The 17,756-nt window shown below is 46.9% G+C and overlaps 1 protein-coding gene across 1 annotated transcript; it reads left to right on the top strand.

Moving 5' to 3' along the window:
* The first annotated feature begins 3,628 nt into the window (after window positions 1–3,628).
* LOC309376917 (proproteinase E-like) lies at window positions 3,629–17,058 on the top strand. The gene is made up of 8 exons (XM_081923853.1): window positions 3,629–3,685; window positions 4,783–4,868; window positions 7,518–7,615; window positions 9,045–9,179; window positions 10,091–10,227; window positions 11,560–11,702; window positions 15,458–15,610; window positions 16,950–17,058. The coding sequence occupies exons 1-8, from the start codon at window positions 3,646–3,648 to the stop codon at window positions 16,965–16,967; spliced, it is 810 nt and encodes a 269-aa protein (XP_081779979.1). The 5' UTR covers window positions 3,629–3,645; the 3' UTR covers window positions 16,968–17,058.
* The last annotated feature ends 698 nt before the right edge of the window (window positions 17,059–17,756 follow it).

Raw genomic sequence — 17,756 nt, 5'->3', positions numbered from 1 at the left:
GTTTTTAGTACTGGAGAAAAGACAGGAAGTACTGTTTGGGGGAGACAGGGGTGGGCGGGTGTGGGGGACTCCCTGGTCCTGAATGGGGTAACTGTGCCCCTGAAGGACCAGGTGCACAGCCTGGGAGTCATTTTTGGACCCACAGCTGTCCATGGAGGCGCAAGTCAATTCTGTGTCCAGGGCAGCTGTTTATCAGCTCCATCTGGTATGCAGGCTGAGACCCTATCTGCCTGTGGACTGCCTCGCCAGAGTGGTGCATGCTCTAGTTATCTTCTGTTTGGACTACTGCAATGCGCTCTATGTGGGGCTACCTTTGAAGGTGACCCGGAAACTACAACTAATCCAGAATGCGGCAGCAGATTGGTGACTGGGAGTGGCCACCAAGACCACTTAACACTAGTTTTGAAAGACCTACACTGGCTCCCAGTACATTTCCGAGCACAATTCAAAGTGTTGGTGCTGACCTTGAAAGCCCTAAATGACCTTGGCCCAATATACGTGAAGGAGTGTCTCCACCCCCATTTTTTTGCCCGGACACTGAGGTCCAGCGCCGAGGGCCTTCTGGTGGTTCTCTCATTTCGAGAAGTGAGGTTACAGGGAACCAGACAGAGGGCCTTCTTGGTAGTGGCGCCCACCCCGTGGAACACCCTCCCTTCAGATGTGAAGGAAATAAGCAGCTATCCTATTTTTAAAAGACATCTGAAGGCAGCCCTGTTTAGGGAAGCTTTTAATGTTTGAAGTTTTATTCTGTTTTTAGTGTTCTGTTGGGAGCCACCCATAGTGGCTGGGGAGACCCTGCCAGATGGGCGGGGTATAAAGAATAACATTATTATGATGATGATGATGATGATGATGATGATGATGATGACTTCTGATCTCTCACCTCTGTCCTGTTCAAGGGGAAATGTCCCTTCTCTGCCGTCAACATCTTTTATTGACTCCTAAAACTGGGGCACTAAAAGCAAGTGACGGTCAAGTTCAGGGCCAGGGGTCCTGTGACCTTGCAGACACTGCCGGACCACAGTTGCCAGGGCTGAAGGGAGCTGGAATCGGAGCACCTTTATTTATGTCAGGGATTTATACGCCAGTCCAAAAACCATCTGCAGGGCCACAGATCTTCCCCAACCCTGAATTAGACCCTCACTTGCCTTTACTGCCCCGAACTTCCTCCATTACCACTCTGCCTCCCAATAATTGATCAGAGATGCAGCCCAACAATATCAGTATGGATGATGCCCTGAGTCTTTTCCAATCTTTCGAGAAAGCGAGGGTTAGAATCTAAGAGAGGATTCTATCACTGAACTGGTCCGACAAGTTTACTTGTAAGATGATGGCTTTAGTTGGCCATTTAAGTGTCCTCATCGGCATCAAGCTATGAGGGATGGCTCCCTCCTGGCCCATGGCTGCTAGGTAGGAAAACAAGAGCCAGAGAGCTGAGGATGGAAGATGGAGACCCAGAGACCTGCCTCATCTGTGCTGGAGCCAAAGCTGTGATTAATGAAGATGCAAGATGTGTTGGGGTGTCAGTGCTGTGAGCCCTCCATCTCATGCTGAGCTTGTGCACATGTGTGAGTCAAACCGGATACAGCGTTACTTTGGTTTCCAAATGCCTTGGTTCCCAAACGCCGAAAACCCAGAAGTAAGTGTTCTGGTTTCTGAACATTTTTCGGAAGCCGAACGTCCGACGCAGCTATTGTTTCCAGGGCGCCTGTACCAATCAGAAGCCATGCCTTGGTTTTCGAACATTTCGGAAGTCAAAGGGACTTTTGGAACGGATTAAGTTTAGCGATTTTGTTTTTGCTGTTTATTTTGTGGCTGTGTGGAATGCAGTTCAGCTATGGATTGATTGATTGATTGATTGATTGATTGTATGACTGTGGAAATGGATAAAAGCCCCTCATCCAAACAATGACTATCATCAGCCCAGGTAAGGATTTTTTTTTTCATTTTTACCATCTACAATACTGTCTTATTTATTTTATAGTACAATACATTGATTATTGCTTTCATTTTTATGGAAGATTGCTTTCGTTTTATGTTAGATAGTAAAAATCATGTTAAATGGCTGCTTTGGGGGTTGTTTTTAAGTCTGGAACGGATTAATCCGTTTGCATTCCTTTCTATGGGAAAGCGCGCCTTGGTTTTAGAACACTTTGGTTTTGGAGCGGACTTCCGGAATGGATTAAGTTTGAGAACCAAGATACCACTGTATCCTAAAGACACCATCATCTCTGCCAGCCTTCACCCCAAGGAAACTGAACTCTGGGAAAGCTCCTGGAGACTGCTTGGCGATTGGGGCGGCTCATATATGACCTAGAGTCCAGACTAAAGAGGAGCCTGTGGTTCACAATGCCATTTTAATTCACAGCTGTTGCCTATTTCACTAGTGATCTCTGCAAAAGCCAGGAAGTTTCTCCCCACCCCACCCCTTCATGCTTCAGCTGGCGAGTTTAAAAAAAGCAGCATCGAAGCACTGCACATTACCATTAATGGATATGAAAATCAGACTGATGGGATTTCATTTCTAAAACCCAAAGTGTCTCTGATTAAACCCGCTGAGAGGAAATGCCTCAGGGCTTCTTTGCGGGTCTTCTTGTGCCTAGAGGCAAAGGCAAGGCACTCTTATTATATTCAGAGGCAATCTTTTCCTGGACAGTTCACATCTTCAGAAGCTGATGTCCAGGACTGAGCCCTGAGAGGCGCTTCGAGAAAGATTTTCCCTTCGCTCTAGGAACACAGAAGCATGCCCTGTACTGAGACAGGGTCCATTGAACCTAATACTGTCTACACAGGCAGGCAGCCGCTCCCCAGGCAGGGGAAATTTGCAAAACTTCCTGGAAAGGAGATACTGCTTCCTTCTAAAAATAAGGTAATAGATTTATAGAATTGTAGCCATTCTGAAGGAAATTAGCCCCGAGTGCTCACTGGGAGGACAGATCGTGAAGCTGTGGCTCCAATACTTTGGCCACCTCATGAGAAGAGAAGACTCCCTGGAAAAGACTCTGATGTTGGGAAAGATGGAGGGCACAAGGAGAAGGGGACAACAGAGGACGACGAGATGGTTGGACAGTGTTGCCAAAGCTACCAGCCTGAGTTTGACCAAACTGTGGGAGGCAGTGGAAGACAGGAGTGTCTGGCGTGCTCCTAAGAAGGGACCACAAGGATCATAAAGTCCCGGGAATGCAGGAATCTTTCATCCAAAACAGGACTTGAACCCACAGCCCTGAGTTTAAGAGTCTCATGCTCAGATCTGAATAAAGATTTGATCTGAATAGAAACATAGGAACCTGCCTTATCCCAAGCCAGACCCTTGGACCAACTGCTTCAGTGTTGCCTACACTGGCTGGCAGCATCTTTGTACAATTTCCACCAGCAGCTGTCCCTGGAGGTGCTGGGGTGGGGTGGGGTGTACCTGGAACCTTCCCCACTCCAGACAGCTGCCCTGACCTCCTCCTGCTACCTTAATGTCCCTCTGTGCTGGGAAAACAGATATGAACCGGGTGCCATGCAGGTCCAAGGCTGAACAGTGCCCTTGGGGGCTCCTGCAATAGCTAGGATCCAGCCCACTTGGAGACAGGGTGGGTGGTATTTAAAGGCTCTGCCGCTCATTCTCGCTCTCCCAGACAGTCGCTCGCTCGCGCCACAATGTGGAGGTTCTTCGTCCCATTCCTGTTGGCAGCTGAGGGTAAAGTCCACACTCCGCGTGCAACCTAGAAGCCCACCTCCTCAATTCACCTGAGACCACCACCGTGTCTGTAGTCATTTTTCATACTGGGCCTCCCCCAGCTTGGTGGACTGTGGTCTTGAGAGCAGTAGGAATAACGTAGCAGTATAATGCAGATTCCCCTGTTTGCTTTGAGAGCAGAAATGTGGGGAAACGCGTCTGCTTTGGCCCTGATTCCAGAGGCTTGGAGCCAGGTGCAAAGCTAGCATTGGGGTAAGGTAAAGGGTAAAGGGACCCCTGACCATTAGGTCCAGTCGTGACCGACTTTGGAGTTGCGGCGCTCATCTTGCTTTACTGGCCAAGGGAGTCGGCGTACAGCTTCCGGGTCATGTGGCCAGCATGACTAAGCTGCTTCTGGCGAACCAGAGCAGCGCATGGAAACGCCGTTTACCTTCCCGCCGGAGCGGTACCCATTTATCTACTTGCACTTTGATGTGCTTTCGAACTGCTAGGTTGGCAGGAGCAGGGACCGAGCAATGGGAGCTCACCCCATCGCGGGGATTTGAACCACCGACCTTCTAATCGGCAAGTCCTAGGCTCTGTGGTTTAACCCACAGCGCCACCCGCGTCCCTAGCATCGGGGTATTTGAGGCCTAATCTGGAGCCACCCTAGCTTCAGACCCTCCAAGTGTCCCTATTTTCCTGGGACAGTTCCGGATTTACGAAAGACTTTCTGACACGATCCCAGAATGTCTCCCTTTTCCTGTCCTTATTTTCATTGGAGAAATGTCCGAGGATATGGAGTTATCCGACCCCCAATAGGGAAGGTGGTTTCTTTGTTTTTTTTAAAAAAAGTTTAATATTTCATCATGTTTTTATATATGTTGGGAGCCGCCCAGGGTGGCTGGGGCAACTAGGTCAGATGGGCGGAGTATAAATAGGAAAAAAATTATAGAATAGGATGTCCCTATTTTCATCAGAGAAATGTTGGAGGGCATGTGGGTTGCCTTCCCCGCCTTGCAGGCAATCGCAGGGAAAGTGAAATCTGCAGGAAGATTTGGGTAATTTCCATCAATGACCCCCCACCCAACGCAAACTGCCTTCCTCTCTCTCATCAGTCTATGGCTGCGGACAACCTTCTTATGCCCCCACGGGGAGAGTGGTGAACGGCGAGGATGCTGTGCCGTACAGCTGGCCCTGGCAAGTAAGTACCTTCATGGGGGGGGGGAGCATTGCCTAGTGGTGTCATCTCACCTTAGTGTTCTAGGTGCGCAGCCTGGGAGTCATTTTGGACTCACATCTGTCCATGGAGGTGCAGGTCAATTCTGTATCCAGGGCAGCTGTCTACCAGCTCCATCTGGTACGCAGGCTGAGACCCTCTCTGCCCGCGGACTGTCTCACCAGAGTGGTGCATGCTCTGGATATCTCCCGCTTGAACTACTGCAATGCGCTCTATGTGGGGCTACCTTTGAAGGTGACCCGCAAACTACAACTAATCCAGAATGCGGCAGCTAGACTGGTGACTGGGGGCGGCCGCCGAGACCACATAACATCGGTCTTGAAAGACCTACATTGGCTCCCAGTACATTTCCGAGCACAATTCAAAGTGTTGGTGTTGATGTTTAAAGCCCTAAACGGCATTGGCCCAGTATACCTGAAGGAGCGTCTCCACCTCCATCGTTCTGCCCGGATGCTGAGGTCCAGGGCCAAGGGCCTTCTGGCGGCTCCCTCATTGCGAGAAGCAAAGCTACAGGGAACCAGGCAGAGGGCCTTCTCGGTAGTGGCGCCCACCCTGTGGAACGCCCTCCCAATCAGATGTCAAAGAGATAAACAACTACCTGACATTTAGAAGACATCTTAAGGCAGCCCTGTTCGGGGAAGTTTTTAATGTATGACATATTAGTGTATTTTTGGTCTTTGTGGAAGCCGCCCAGAGTGGCTGGGGAAACCCAGCCAGATGGGTGGGGTACAAATAATAAATTATTATTATTGTTATTCTAGACCTGGGAAAGCGGAAGGCTGACTGGAGCAATCGGGGGGGGGGGACTGGGGAAACTCCCCCACGAGGAACGGGTCGGGAGACTTTTCTTTTTAGCTGTGGTCACATCAGCATAAAGTTCGAAGTTCCTTCCCATTGTTATCCGCACAACCATCCTGTGAGGTAGGCAAGGCTGAGAGAGAAAGCGAGTGGCCCAGGGTCACCCCAGTGACCTTCATGGCCGAGTGGAGATTTGAATCCGGGGCTCTGAAGTCCTCATACAGCCTTCTTAACTGCTATCACACACACCGACAGTCTGGAATTGCCCACCGTCCCAGACCTCTTAAGGAGATGTGGGGAGCCTTTGGCCAACCAGATATGGCGGAACTACAACTCCCACCATCCCTGTTGGAGGCAGAATTGGTTCACGCTGCAAGTGGACTAAGCACGTGCCCCCACCCCATAGCTGTCAACTTACAGATTTGAAAATAAGGGACCAGCAGCCTCAAAAATAAGGGACCAGCAGCCAAAATAAGGGATTTTAGTCAACCAGCTCCCAAGACAAAGGGAGAAAGCCCAGCCAGCCCAGCAGCCAAACGAAGCCTCAAGCGGTGGTTCCCACAGTGCAGCAACCCAGCAAAGGGGGTGCAGCAAGGAAAACCACCGTCACCTCTCTGCTGGGAAGCGCTGAGCAAAGGCGAGTCCCCAGGCAACGCAGCTTATTTGATCGGCACAAGGCATGCAAGCTCCACCCCCCAGTCGTTCTTAGACTCCTTACTGGGTGAACAACACAGCCAAGCAACACAGTTGGAGCCTCCCTGGCCGGCAGGGAAGGAGGGAGAGGAGCTGCTTCCTTTGAAACCCGGGAAATTTAAGGGACATCATCAATAAGGAACAGCAGCGGGACACGGCACTGGGATAAGGGACTTTCCCGCCAAATAAGGGACAGTTGACAGCTATGCCCCACCCAAGCACAACACTTGCCCTGTTCCGGGCACTGGTGACCCATGCTACACCACTGGCTAGGGCTGCTGGGGGATGCAGTTCAGCGACACCTGGACAGCTGCCCCTGTTCTTGAGGAACGGAGCAGGAAAGTGCTAGGAAAATCCTTTCAGGAAAAAATGTTGAAATATACATTTATTAAGAAACCAGAGGCCTTTCTTCTTGGAATAACAGGTTTGGAATTGCCCAAGAAAGATGTTAAATTATTTTTGTATGCCACAACGGCCGTCCGAATATTACTTGCTAAAAATTGGAAAACACAAGAACTACCAACAGTGGAAGATTGGCAGATGAAGATGATGGACTTTTCGGAGCTAGCTGACCTGACTGGAAGAATCCGCGACCAGAAAGAAGAGGAGTTTCAAGAGGACTGGAGGAAATTTAAGGACAATTTGAATAAATATTGTAATATAAAAAAATAGAAATTACTTGAAAGAAACAAATAGGCCTAGGATTAAACTAAGTTATAATTAAATAAATGGGATTTAGAATGTTAAGAAAAATGAATAAGATGGACTATAATTGGAAATTGTTTTAGTTTAATAATTATATTGGAAAGCTGTTACTTTTAATTGCAAGGAAACTCAGATGGGAGGGATTTGAGGAAGTCAACCAAGATGTTTAAAAGGTTGGATTTGTGAAGAATTAAGTTTGTTGTTATTGTTTATCTGTTTATTGTTCCCCTTTTTTCTTTTTTCTTTTTCTGTTTTTGTGTATCATTTTGCTTTGTGGTTTGTGTTATCATTGTGGAAAATCTAATAAAAAATTATTTTTTAAAAAAAAGGAAAGTCCTTTCAGGTGGGGAGCAAAGGAGAAGACCTCCCAGCCTGGCCAGATCTCAGCTCCTCCATCATCTACACTCTCTTCTACAGGTCTCCCTGCAATATGAAAGTGGAGGACAATTCCACCACACCTGTGGAGGGACACTCATCGATGCCAACTGGGTCATGACGGCCGGACATTGCATCTCGTAAGTGCGGTCTCTCTCAAGGCATGTCGGAGCCAAGCACTGAGCACACCCATGAAACGGGGGTAGGAACCCGGGGGCCATGTGGGCAATCAACGAAGGGCCACATGGACTACTAGGAGGGCCTAGAGGGCAGGGTAATGGATTTGACGCATACCTTGATACCTTGAGACCACACGGGCAATCACCTGAGAGTCGCACAGCAGCGGGGGGCAGCGTCAGAGGGGAAAGCATGTGAAGAAGCAGATAAATTTCTTTGAAATTTGGATTGTAGAGTTGAAAGGGACCCTGAAGATCATCGAGTCCACCCCCCTGCAATGCAGGAATGTGCAGCTGTCCTAGACCTGTGCACTTGGTGTTATCAGCGCCATGCTCTAACCAACTGAGCTATGCTGAAACATTTACAGTGGTACCTTGGTTCTCAAATGCCTTGGTACTCAAATGTCTTGGTTCTCAAACACCTTGGTTCCCAAATGCCAAAAACCCGGAAGTAAGTGTTCCAGTTTTCAAACGTTTTTCAGAAGCCAAACATCCAATGCGGTGGTTGGCTATTGTTTCCGGAGTGCCTGCACCAATCAGAAGCTGCACCTTGGTTTTCAAACATTTTGGAAGTCAAACGGACTTTTAGAACAGATTAAGTTTGGCGCTTTTGTTTTTTAATTCTGATTTTGATTTTAATCATCTACAAAGCTGTCTTATTTATTTTATAGTACGGTACATTGATTATTATTATTAATATGGGACGCGGGTGGTGCTGTGGGTTAAACCACAGAGCCTAGGGCTTGCCAATCAGAAGGTTGGCGGTTTGAATCCCTGTGACAGGGTGAGCTCCCATTGCTCGGTCCCTGCTCCTGCCAACCTAGCAGTTCGAAAGGATGTCAAAGTGCAAGTAGATAAATTGGTAACGCTCCGGCAGGAAGATAAACAGCTTTTCCATGCACTGCTCTGGTTTGCTAGAAGCAGCTTAGTCATGCTGACCACATGACCCAGAAACTGTCTGCGGACAAACGCCAGCTCCCTCGTATTTTCTATGGGAAAGCGTGCCTTGGTTTGGGAACGCTTTGGTTTTGGAACAGACTTCCGGAACAAATTAAGTTTGAGAGCCAAGGTCCCACTGTACTTCATAAAATTTGATTGTATAAAATGTCTCACAATAGCTTACAAAGTAGATAAAACGATAACATTTTACAAAAACGAGCAGAAATAATTTGAAAACGTCAGAAAGGTTTTAAAAAATAGACTTAAAATCAGATTAAGACTCGCACTGACTTTCCGAAAGGGCTTGTCTAAACCAGAGTGTTTTTGGCAGGTGCTGAAAAGAGTACTGCAAAAGCACCGGCTTGATCTTCAATAGGCAGGGAGTTCCTACAGTGAACTTACATTCCAGCCACACAAAAGCCAGAGGGTTTTTAACGCACCTCTCTCTTCTCAGACCATCCCGCAAATACAAGGTGGTTCTGGGTGAGTACGACCGGAACAAAGAGGAAGGTCCAGAGCAGCACATCCTGGTGAACTCAGAGGACATCTATGTGCACCCTGGCTGGAACGGCAACTGCGTGGCTTGTGGGTAAGCCGAAGGAGAAGGGCATTTATCTTTTTTCCTATATGAAAATAATATACCATTGGTATTTAACACCAAGTAAAATTGCTAATTTGTATCGGTGGCGCTGTGGGTTAAACCACAGAGCCTAGGGCTTGCCAATCAGAAGGTCGGCGGTTCGAATCCCCGTGACACAATGGGCTCCTGTTGCTCGGTCCCTGCTCCTGCCAACCTGGCAGTTTGAAGCACGCCCCAAAAGTGCAAGTAGATAAATAGGTACCGCTCTGGCGGGAAGGTAAACGGCATTTCCGTGTGCTACTCTGGTTCGTTATGCTGGCCACGTGACCCGGAAAAACTCTCTGTGGACAAACACCGGTTCCCTCGGCCAGTAAAGCGAGATGAGCGCCGCAACCCCAGAGTCGTCCGCAACTGGACCTAATGGTCAGGGGTCCCTTTACCTTTACCTAAAATTGCTAAAATGTACAAAACAAGTTCAAATTTGTGTCGGGAATGCAAAGAGAATGAAGGTACTTTTTATCATTTTATCGTTTTCTTTAATTCATTATGCCGTATTTTTCACTCTATAAGATGCACCAGACCATAAGACGCACCTAGTTTTTGGAGGAGGAAAACAAGAAAAAAAATATTCTGAATCTCAGAAGCCAGAACATCAAGAGGGATCGCTGTGCAGCGAAAGCAGCGATCCCTCTTGCTGTTCTGGCTTCTGGGATAGCTGCGCAGCCTGCATGCGCTCTATAAGACTCACACACATTTCCCCTTACTTTTTAGGAGGGGGAAAGTGAGTCTTATAGAGCAAAAAATACGGTGTATCATTTCCCAGGAAGCCTTTAGCCGTGTACATGGCCACCACATATGGTAAACAGTACCCTCCTTCCCTTTGCATTTCAAACAAAAACCTCCTCCTCCTCCTCTTTCAGGGATGACATCGCCTTGTTGAAGCTTTCTCGCAGCGCAGAGCTCAACGACAAAGTGCAGTTGGGGTGCATCCCACCCCCAGGAGACCTGCTCCCCAATGGATCCCCCTGCTACATCAGCGGCTGGGGGCGCCTCTACAGTACGTGACCTTATTTATTTACTTGTTGCATTTCTCCCCCCCCCCTTTTTTTGGTCCTCTGAGGATCTCCAAGAGGGCGAATGTGGTACTCCAACTCCCTGTTTTATTCCCACAACAACCTTGCGAGGTAGGTTAGGCTGAGAGCAGAGGCGTAGGAAGGTCACCCCCCCATACATTGATTTTTATTTTATTTTTTGCCTGCAAAAATGGTTGCCACCCCCCATACATTGATTTTTATTTTATTTTTTGCCTGCAAAAATGGTTTTACCTTATTTCAAATTTTCTTACAAAGGAATAATAATAATAATAATAATAATAATAAACTTTTATTTATATCCTGCCCTCCCCGGCCAAAGTCGGGCTCAGGGCAGCTAACATCAGATACATAACACTGGTATAAAATCAAATAATAATTAAATTACCTCCTAAAACCACGTCAAAATGTTTTGCTTTTTATTTTATTTTCTTTATCATCTTTCTATTATATTTTTGTGCTTAATTTTGATGTAACTATTTGTAATATATATGTAAATCAATAAGACAAATTTTTAAAGAAACAAAACCCACGTCAAAATCAAATTAAAGTCTAATTAGATGGCTTTCCCCAGGGTTAGGGTTGGGAACAGTAAGTGCTCCACTGAATTGAAATTTCAGCCTTCCCGACATAGGAAAACAGGCAAGTAAACAGCTATTTTTGTGGAGGAGGGTCAAGATATTAACCAATTTGCATGAAATTTCATATATAGCTATATAATCCCTAGGAGCAGGCATATATAAAAAAGGCACACTAGCCTGGGAACTTCCTCTCTGCCCAGAACATTGGAGGCTATACACCACACCCCCTCAACAGTATTTATAGGAACTCAAACACTGAGATCCTGCTCTGTTCCAGTAACAAGAAGCCGAAAGCACCAGCCTGAAGATGACGAGTGAGACCTCGTCGAAACGTCGCCTAGACACCCCAACTTTTACACGGGAAGACACCCGAGGACACCAAAACCTGCATATATATATATATATATATATATATATATATATATATATATATATATATAGTGTTTTGGGAACTGCCCTAGTAGGGCAGTAATTGTTCCTTGATAATTTGTCACCCCCCCCATAATGGAACCTGAAACTGTTCTTAACCTGAATCACCACTTTAGCTAATGCGGCCTCCCGCTGTCGCTGCACCGCCACCACATGATTTCTGTTCTCATCCTGAAGCAAAGTTCTTAACCCGAGGTACTATTTCTGGGTTAACGGAGTCTGTAACCTGAAGCGTATGTAACCCAAGGTACCACTGTATTTCCCAAAACCCCTTCCCGTCTCTTACAGCTGGCGGGCCTCTCCCCTCCATCCTTCAGCAAGCCCTGCTCCCGTCGGTGGACTACGCCCACTGCAGCCAGCCGGACTGGTGGAGCTACACTGTGAAGGAGACGATGGTCTGCGCCGGGGGAGACATCCGGTCCGGCTGCAACGTCAGTAAACCGCAAAGAAGGGGCTGGCACCGTATAAGGGACCAGCGGTGCTGTTGCCCCAGAGGTTGCTGAGCGATGGAGCCCCATCTCCAGCTACCCTGGGGGCAAGACAGTGGAAGGCAGAAAGGGCTGGTCCTAAAACTATAGTATTGTAGAGTTGGAAGGGACCCTGGGGGGCTCGAACCACCAGCCTTCTGGTTTGCAACCTCTGAGCCACTAGTGTTCCCAAGGAGGGAAATAATTTCCATAGGATGCCGCCTTTTTTCAGATTGTTTAAGGAAACATTAAGGGACACGGGTGGCGCTGTGGGTTAAACCACAGAGCCTAGGACTTGCCGATAAGAAGGTCGGCAGTTCGTAACCCCGCGACCGGGTGAGCTCCCGTTGCTCAGTCCCTGCTCCTGCCAACCTAGCAGTTCGAAAGCACATCAAAGTGCAAGTAGATAAATAGGTACCGCTCCGGCAGGAAGGTAAACAGTGTTTCCGTGCGCTGCTCTGGTTCGCCAGAAGCGGCTTAGTCCTGCTGGCCACATGACCCGGAAGCTGTACGCCGGCTCCCGCGGCCAATAGAGTGAGATGAGCGCCGCAACCCCAGAGTTGGTCATGACTGGACCTAATGGTCAGGGTCCCTTTACCTTTTAAGGAAACATTATAGTATATAGTACAGGCATGTCCAACCGGTTGATTGCGATCGTGGGGTGTCCCCAGCCAGTCCTGGTCTATTGCGTGATCCTGATCGACTGGCCCCCCCCAAAAATAAATACCGTATTTTTTGCTCCATAACACTCACTTTTTTCCTCCTAGAAAGTAAGGGGAAATGTCTGGGCGTGTTATGGAGCGAATGCCTACGGATGGCGGGGGGATCTGCTGCAGTCGTGAGCAGAGGATCCATGGTTCCCCTTCCTTCCCTCCTCCGTGGCTCGTTTTGAAACAGCAAAGCGGGAGAAGAGCCGCTGAGTGGGGAGGAGAGAGGGACAGAGAGCCTGCTTGCTTTAAAGGAGCAAAGCGGGAGAGGAGAGGAGCCTTCTCCTCTTATACCCCTCTTCTGCATTATTAGCAGCATCCTTCTCCACACACCCCTCGCGTGCTCCTTGTCCCTTGAGTGCCTTTCCTTCCCTCCCCACTTAAAACGTTGTTACAAAGCACGGATCCACATGGATCCTCAGGAGTTTTGCATTGGGCTACCCCAAACTCACCGTCAGATCACATGTCTGTGGCCACAGCATGAACCACAAAAATCATACATCCACTGTTTCCTTTAGAATATTTTTTCCCTTGTTTTCCACCTCTAAAGACTATGTGCGTGTTATGGTCGGGTGCGTGTTATAGAGCGAAAAATACAGTAATAATAAAGCTTGACAACTTTGGGCCTTTCTCCCCCAACTTTGCTGATGGCCCCCCACAAAAAGCTCAACAACTTTGGTCAATCCAATGGGTAGATCACTGCCAGTTCTTTTTATAGTGGGAGCTGGCCACGCCTGATATAGTATATTATACTATAATATTATGGTACGATGAACTCATGAGCTACGATTTGAACTACGAGCAACAGAAGGAATTAGATTATAATATTGTGGTTCTGATTTGATAGATAGAAGATAAGAAAGGGAGATAAGAAAGGGAGAAGCAACAAGTCTGTGGAGAACGGGGTGGGAAGTCAAGAAAAATAAGAGAAAGGGCAACGTTGTGTTTTGACTGCATGTGTTAAAAATGTTGAAACTTAATGAAATATAATTGGGGGCGGGGGAGGAAGGATTTCCAGAGGAGGCACTGCCTTTAGGAAACAGGCATGTTGTGTATTTAAAGGCATGTTATTTCCCCTAAGGGACGCGGGTGGCGCTGTGGGTAAAAGCCTCAGCGCCTAGGGCTTGCCGATCGAAAGGTCGGCGGTTCGAATCCCCGCGGTGGGGTGCGCTCCCGTCTTTCGGTCCCAGCGCCTGCCAACCTAGCAGTTCGAAAGCACCCTCGGGTGCAAGTAGATAAATAGGGACCGCTTTCTAGCGGGAAGGTAAACGGCGTTTCCGTGTGCGGCTCTGGCTCGCCAGAGCAGCGATGTCACGCTGGCCACGTGACCCGGAAGTGTCTCCGGACAGCGCTGGCCCCTGGCCTCTTGAGTGAGATGGGCGCACAACCCCAGAGTCTGTCAAGACTGGCCCGTACGGGCAGGGGTACCTTTACCTTTACCTTTTATTTCCCCTAAAGAATGCAGGGAACTGTAGTTAAGGCTGCTGGGAAGTGCAGCACCACAGGGGGGAAACTACGGTTCTCAAGATCCTTTTGCAGGGTGAGCTTTGCAATGTATGGTAGGGATGCAAACCCAGTCTTTCGCACGAGAACACAGCAAAGGGTCCTGCAGCACTTTGAACCAGGAGCAGGGAACCCCTTCTCAACCGGGGGGGCCACATTCCCTTCTGGGCAACTTCCTGGGGGTGCCATGTGCCGTTGGTGGGTGTGGCCAGAGGCAAAGGTGGGCGGAGCTACAAAGGTCAGGTTTACTTTTGAACTCTAGCATTGTAGAGTTGGAAGGGACCCTTCTAGGTCATCTAGTACAACCCCCTGCAGCAATTGCACCCTAGACTCGTTTCTACAGGGACTGGTTGATTCAGTTTGCGTCATTCATTTTGCAATCTTCAGCTCGTGGGCGGTAAATGAATTTAATAGACAGTATACAAGTACTAATGATCTACCCTACTGCAGAGCTACAGACCTTGCCAATTATTGCCCAGGCTGCAGCTTTCTTTAAAAAAAATTAAAATGATTCATGCCTTTCTGATTTATACATTTCACTAATTTTACAATCATTTTGACATTTCCAAAATGATATATAAAATATTGATAGATGCAAAAGAAAAAGGTTTTCCCTATGGGATATGAGACTATACTATGAGGCAGCCTGTCTTTGCTGGTTGAAGGAATGGATGGCTTTAGAGAATTCGTGTATTCTAGTCTAGACTTGGAAGGTCGTGACAATATTTTTGGTTGGCATGCATATTTATGGTATGAAAAGGCGAAAGCTCATAAAGGATTTACAAATCATATAATTAGGGGGGAAATTGTATATAGTATGGGATAAATGCAATAATTTCTTCGAGGCAAAACCACTTTGGCTCTCACCGTTGGAAGCTGTAGTGGTAAAGGAAAAGAATATGATAGATGGGTGGACAACTTATAGAAATTTATTAAAACAAGAGGGAGGAGAGTATAAATTAAAAGACTTTATTTTTTCTATTTTTTTTATTAATTTTCCAAATTTATAACAAATATAACACAACACAAACTAACAAAACATATCAACAAACAAAACAAACATATAAAACTTCTTGCTATTAAAAATCCAAATTACTTTCCATTGTTAAGTGACTTCCTCGAATCCTTCCTAATTTTCATTAAATCTCATTTTAGCAATTTTCCAACTTCCACTTTCTAATAAAATCAACTTATTCAAATTACTAACTTCCTTTCTTTTCATAATATTCTCAATCCATAGTATTATACAATTCAACATACTTTAATCCTAAACCAATTTAGTACTTGCAAGTATTTCCACTTACATTATATTATAATATTTAGCTAAATATTCCTTAAATTTCTTCCAATCTTCTTGATGTTCCTCCTCTTTCTGATCGCGGATTCTTCCTGTAATAAATTAAAAGACTTTAAGGAATTATCAGGGAAGTTAACAACATGGATATAATATCATCATTTCAATGGGGTGCGGCTTTTGAGACCCTTTTCACACCTCGCCTATTATTTCAGGGTGACTCCGGAGGCCCCCTCAACTGCCGAGCTGCTGACGGGAGGTGGTACGTCCATGGGGTGACGAGTTTCGTCTCTGCCTGGGGGTGCAACACCTTGAAGAAGCCCACCGTCTTCACCCGTGTCTCTGCTTTCAACAACTGGATTGAAGAGGTAGGTCCTGCACGCCAGGGCTCTGGCGGGGCACCAGATCGTTCTTTTACGAATAATTATAATTAATTGCATCGACTGAACGTGGAGGAGAGAGCTTTGGCAGGACATTGGGTGACTCCCTGTCCGAAATCAAAGGTGGAAATTTACAGCTTCATCAGAAGAGTTGAGAACTGTTATGTACTGAAGTTCCCACCCTGGGCCAGCCGGGGGATACTGTAGATAGTTTTCACTCAGGTCCACATATGCAAATAAGGGATTGAAAGTGACATTCAGTGATTGGATAGTTACAGAAAGTTGTTACAGTTACGTTGTATGGGGATCTATATAAGCAGGCTGGCTGAACCCTTCAGTTCAGTTCTGTTCTGTTCTGGCCTGTAAATAAACAAGAGCTGTTTGAAGAATCGCTGTGTTGTCTGATATGTTCACCCACAACTTAACAAGAACAAAGAGACAGACCTCTCCAGAGTAATTCTGAGTCAACGAAGGAGATCAGGAATAATTAATATGGACATCATATTTGATAAAGGAATAAGAAACGAGAACTTCATTTGCGAATTTACAATTTACTATATGTGTTGATAAAAGGGACACAGGTGGCGCTGTGGGTTAAACCACAGAGCCTAGGACTTGCCGATCAGAAGGTTGGCGGTTTGAATCCCCATGACGGGGTGAGCTCCCGTTGCTCGGTCCCAGCTCCTGCCAACCTAGCAGTTCGAAAGCACGTCAAAGTGCAAGTAGATAAATAGGTAAATGGCTTTTCTGTGCGCTGCTCTGGTTCGCCAGAAGTGGCTTAGTTATGCTGGCCACATGATCTGGAAGCTGTACGCCGGCTCCCTCAGCCAATGAAGCGAGATGAGCGCCGCAACCCCAGAGTCAGCCATGACTGGACCTAATGATCAGGGTTCCTTTTACCTTTATATGTGTTGATGCGAATTGAAGTTAATCATTGGAGCTGTGGTATAAGGGGTTTTATCATGAATGTGTTGTATTTGGTTTGGGCAATAATGTGGAGGCAGAATTATAGGGAATCGGACCCTGAAGTACAGCACATGCGAAGCCATCCAAATTTTATAATTGGTTATGTAATTGATTTGGTTTCCTAATAAGCCAATGGCCAATTTAGTCCTGTGTCTGGTCCTCACAGTGGCCAACCGCCATACACTAAAGCACATGGTTTCCCACCCCAATAATCCTGGGAACTATAGTTTAAGGGTGCCGGGAACTGTAGTTCCCAGGGTTCTTTCAGGGGAAGCCCCATGCTTTAAGCATATGGTGTGGATCTGCCCAAAGACCTCTGGCACATTTCCTAACACTGCAACTCTCTCTTTTTTTCTTGCAGACCATTTCCAGCCATTAATGCCAAGCAGCAGCAACTGCAGCCGAATCCCTTCCTTGCTGGATTCTTCAGAATAAAAATTTATAAATGCACTCACCTGCCTACCATCTCTCTCTCTCTCTCTCTCTCTCTCTCTCTCTCTCTCTCTCTCTCTCTCTCACACACACACACACACACACACACCCCTTTGTTGCTTTTATGGGCCAGCCCTACTGTTAGCCAAGTGAAATATACTCGGAGTCGAGAGCTGATTTCATGCTCTTTATTCAGCTCATAGTGGTGAGGAGGAATGGAAGTTCCCCCAGAATCCCTGCTTTATATACATTATTTACACAATGGGCCCCACGTGATTGGCTGATTCTAGGATTCTCCGGTAGGCCAATCAGGTTGAGGATTCACTTCCACCTGGAGCTGGATTGCGTGGTTCCTGTGGACCAATCAGACTGCTGCATTCTGGATTCTATTGTTCTAGGGCCAATCAGACTGCTGCATTCTGAAGCCTATTGTTCTAGGGCCAATCAGACTGCTGCATTCTGCATTCTATTGTTCTAGGGCCAATCAGACTGCTGCATTCAGAATCCTATTGTTCTAGGGCCAATCAGACTGCTGCATTCAGAATCCTATTGTTCTAGGGCCAATCAGACTGCTGCATTCTGAAGCCTATAGTTCTAGGGCCAATCAGACTGCTGCATTCTGAAGCCTATTGTTCTAGGACCAATCAGACTGCTGCATTCTGAAGCCTATTGTTCTAGGGCCAATCAGACTGCTGCATTCTGAATCCTATAGTTCTAGGGCCAATCAGACTGCTGC

Source organism: Podarcis melisellensis, assembly GCF_964234715.1.
Source record: "Podarcis melisellensis genome assembly, chromosome: 8".
In the NCBI taxonomy this organism is placed as follows: domain Eukaryota; kingdom Metazoa; phylum Chordata; class Lepidosauria; order Squamata; family Lacertidae; genus Podarcis; species Podarcis melisellensis.
The sequence above is the reverse complement of the archived record's forward strand: the minus strand, read 5'-3'. Positions and strand labels throughout refer to the sequence as shown.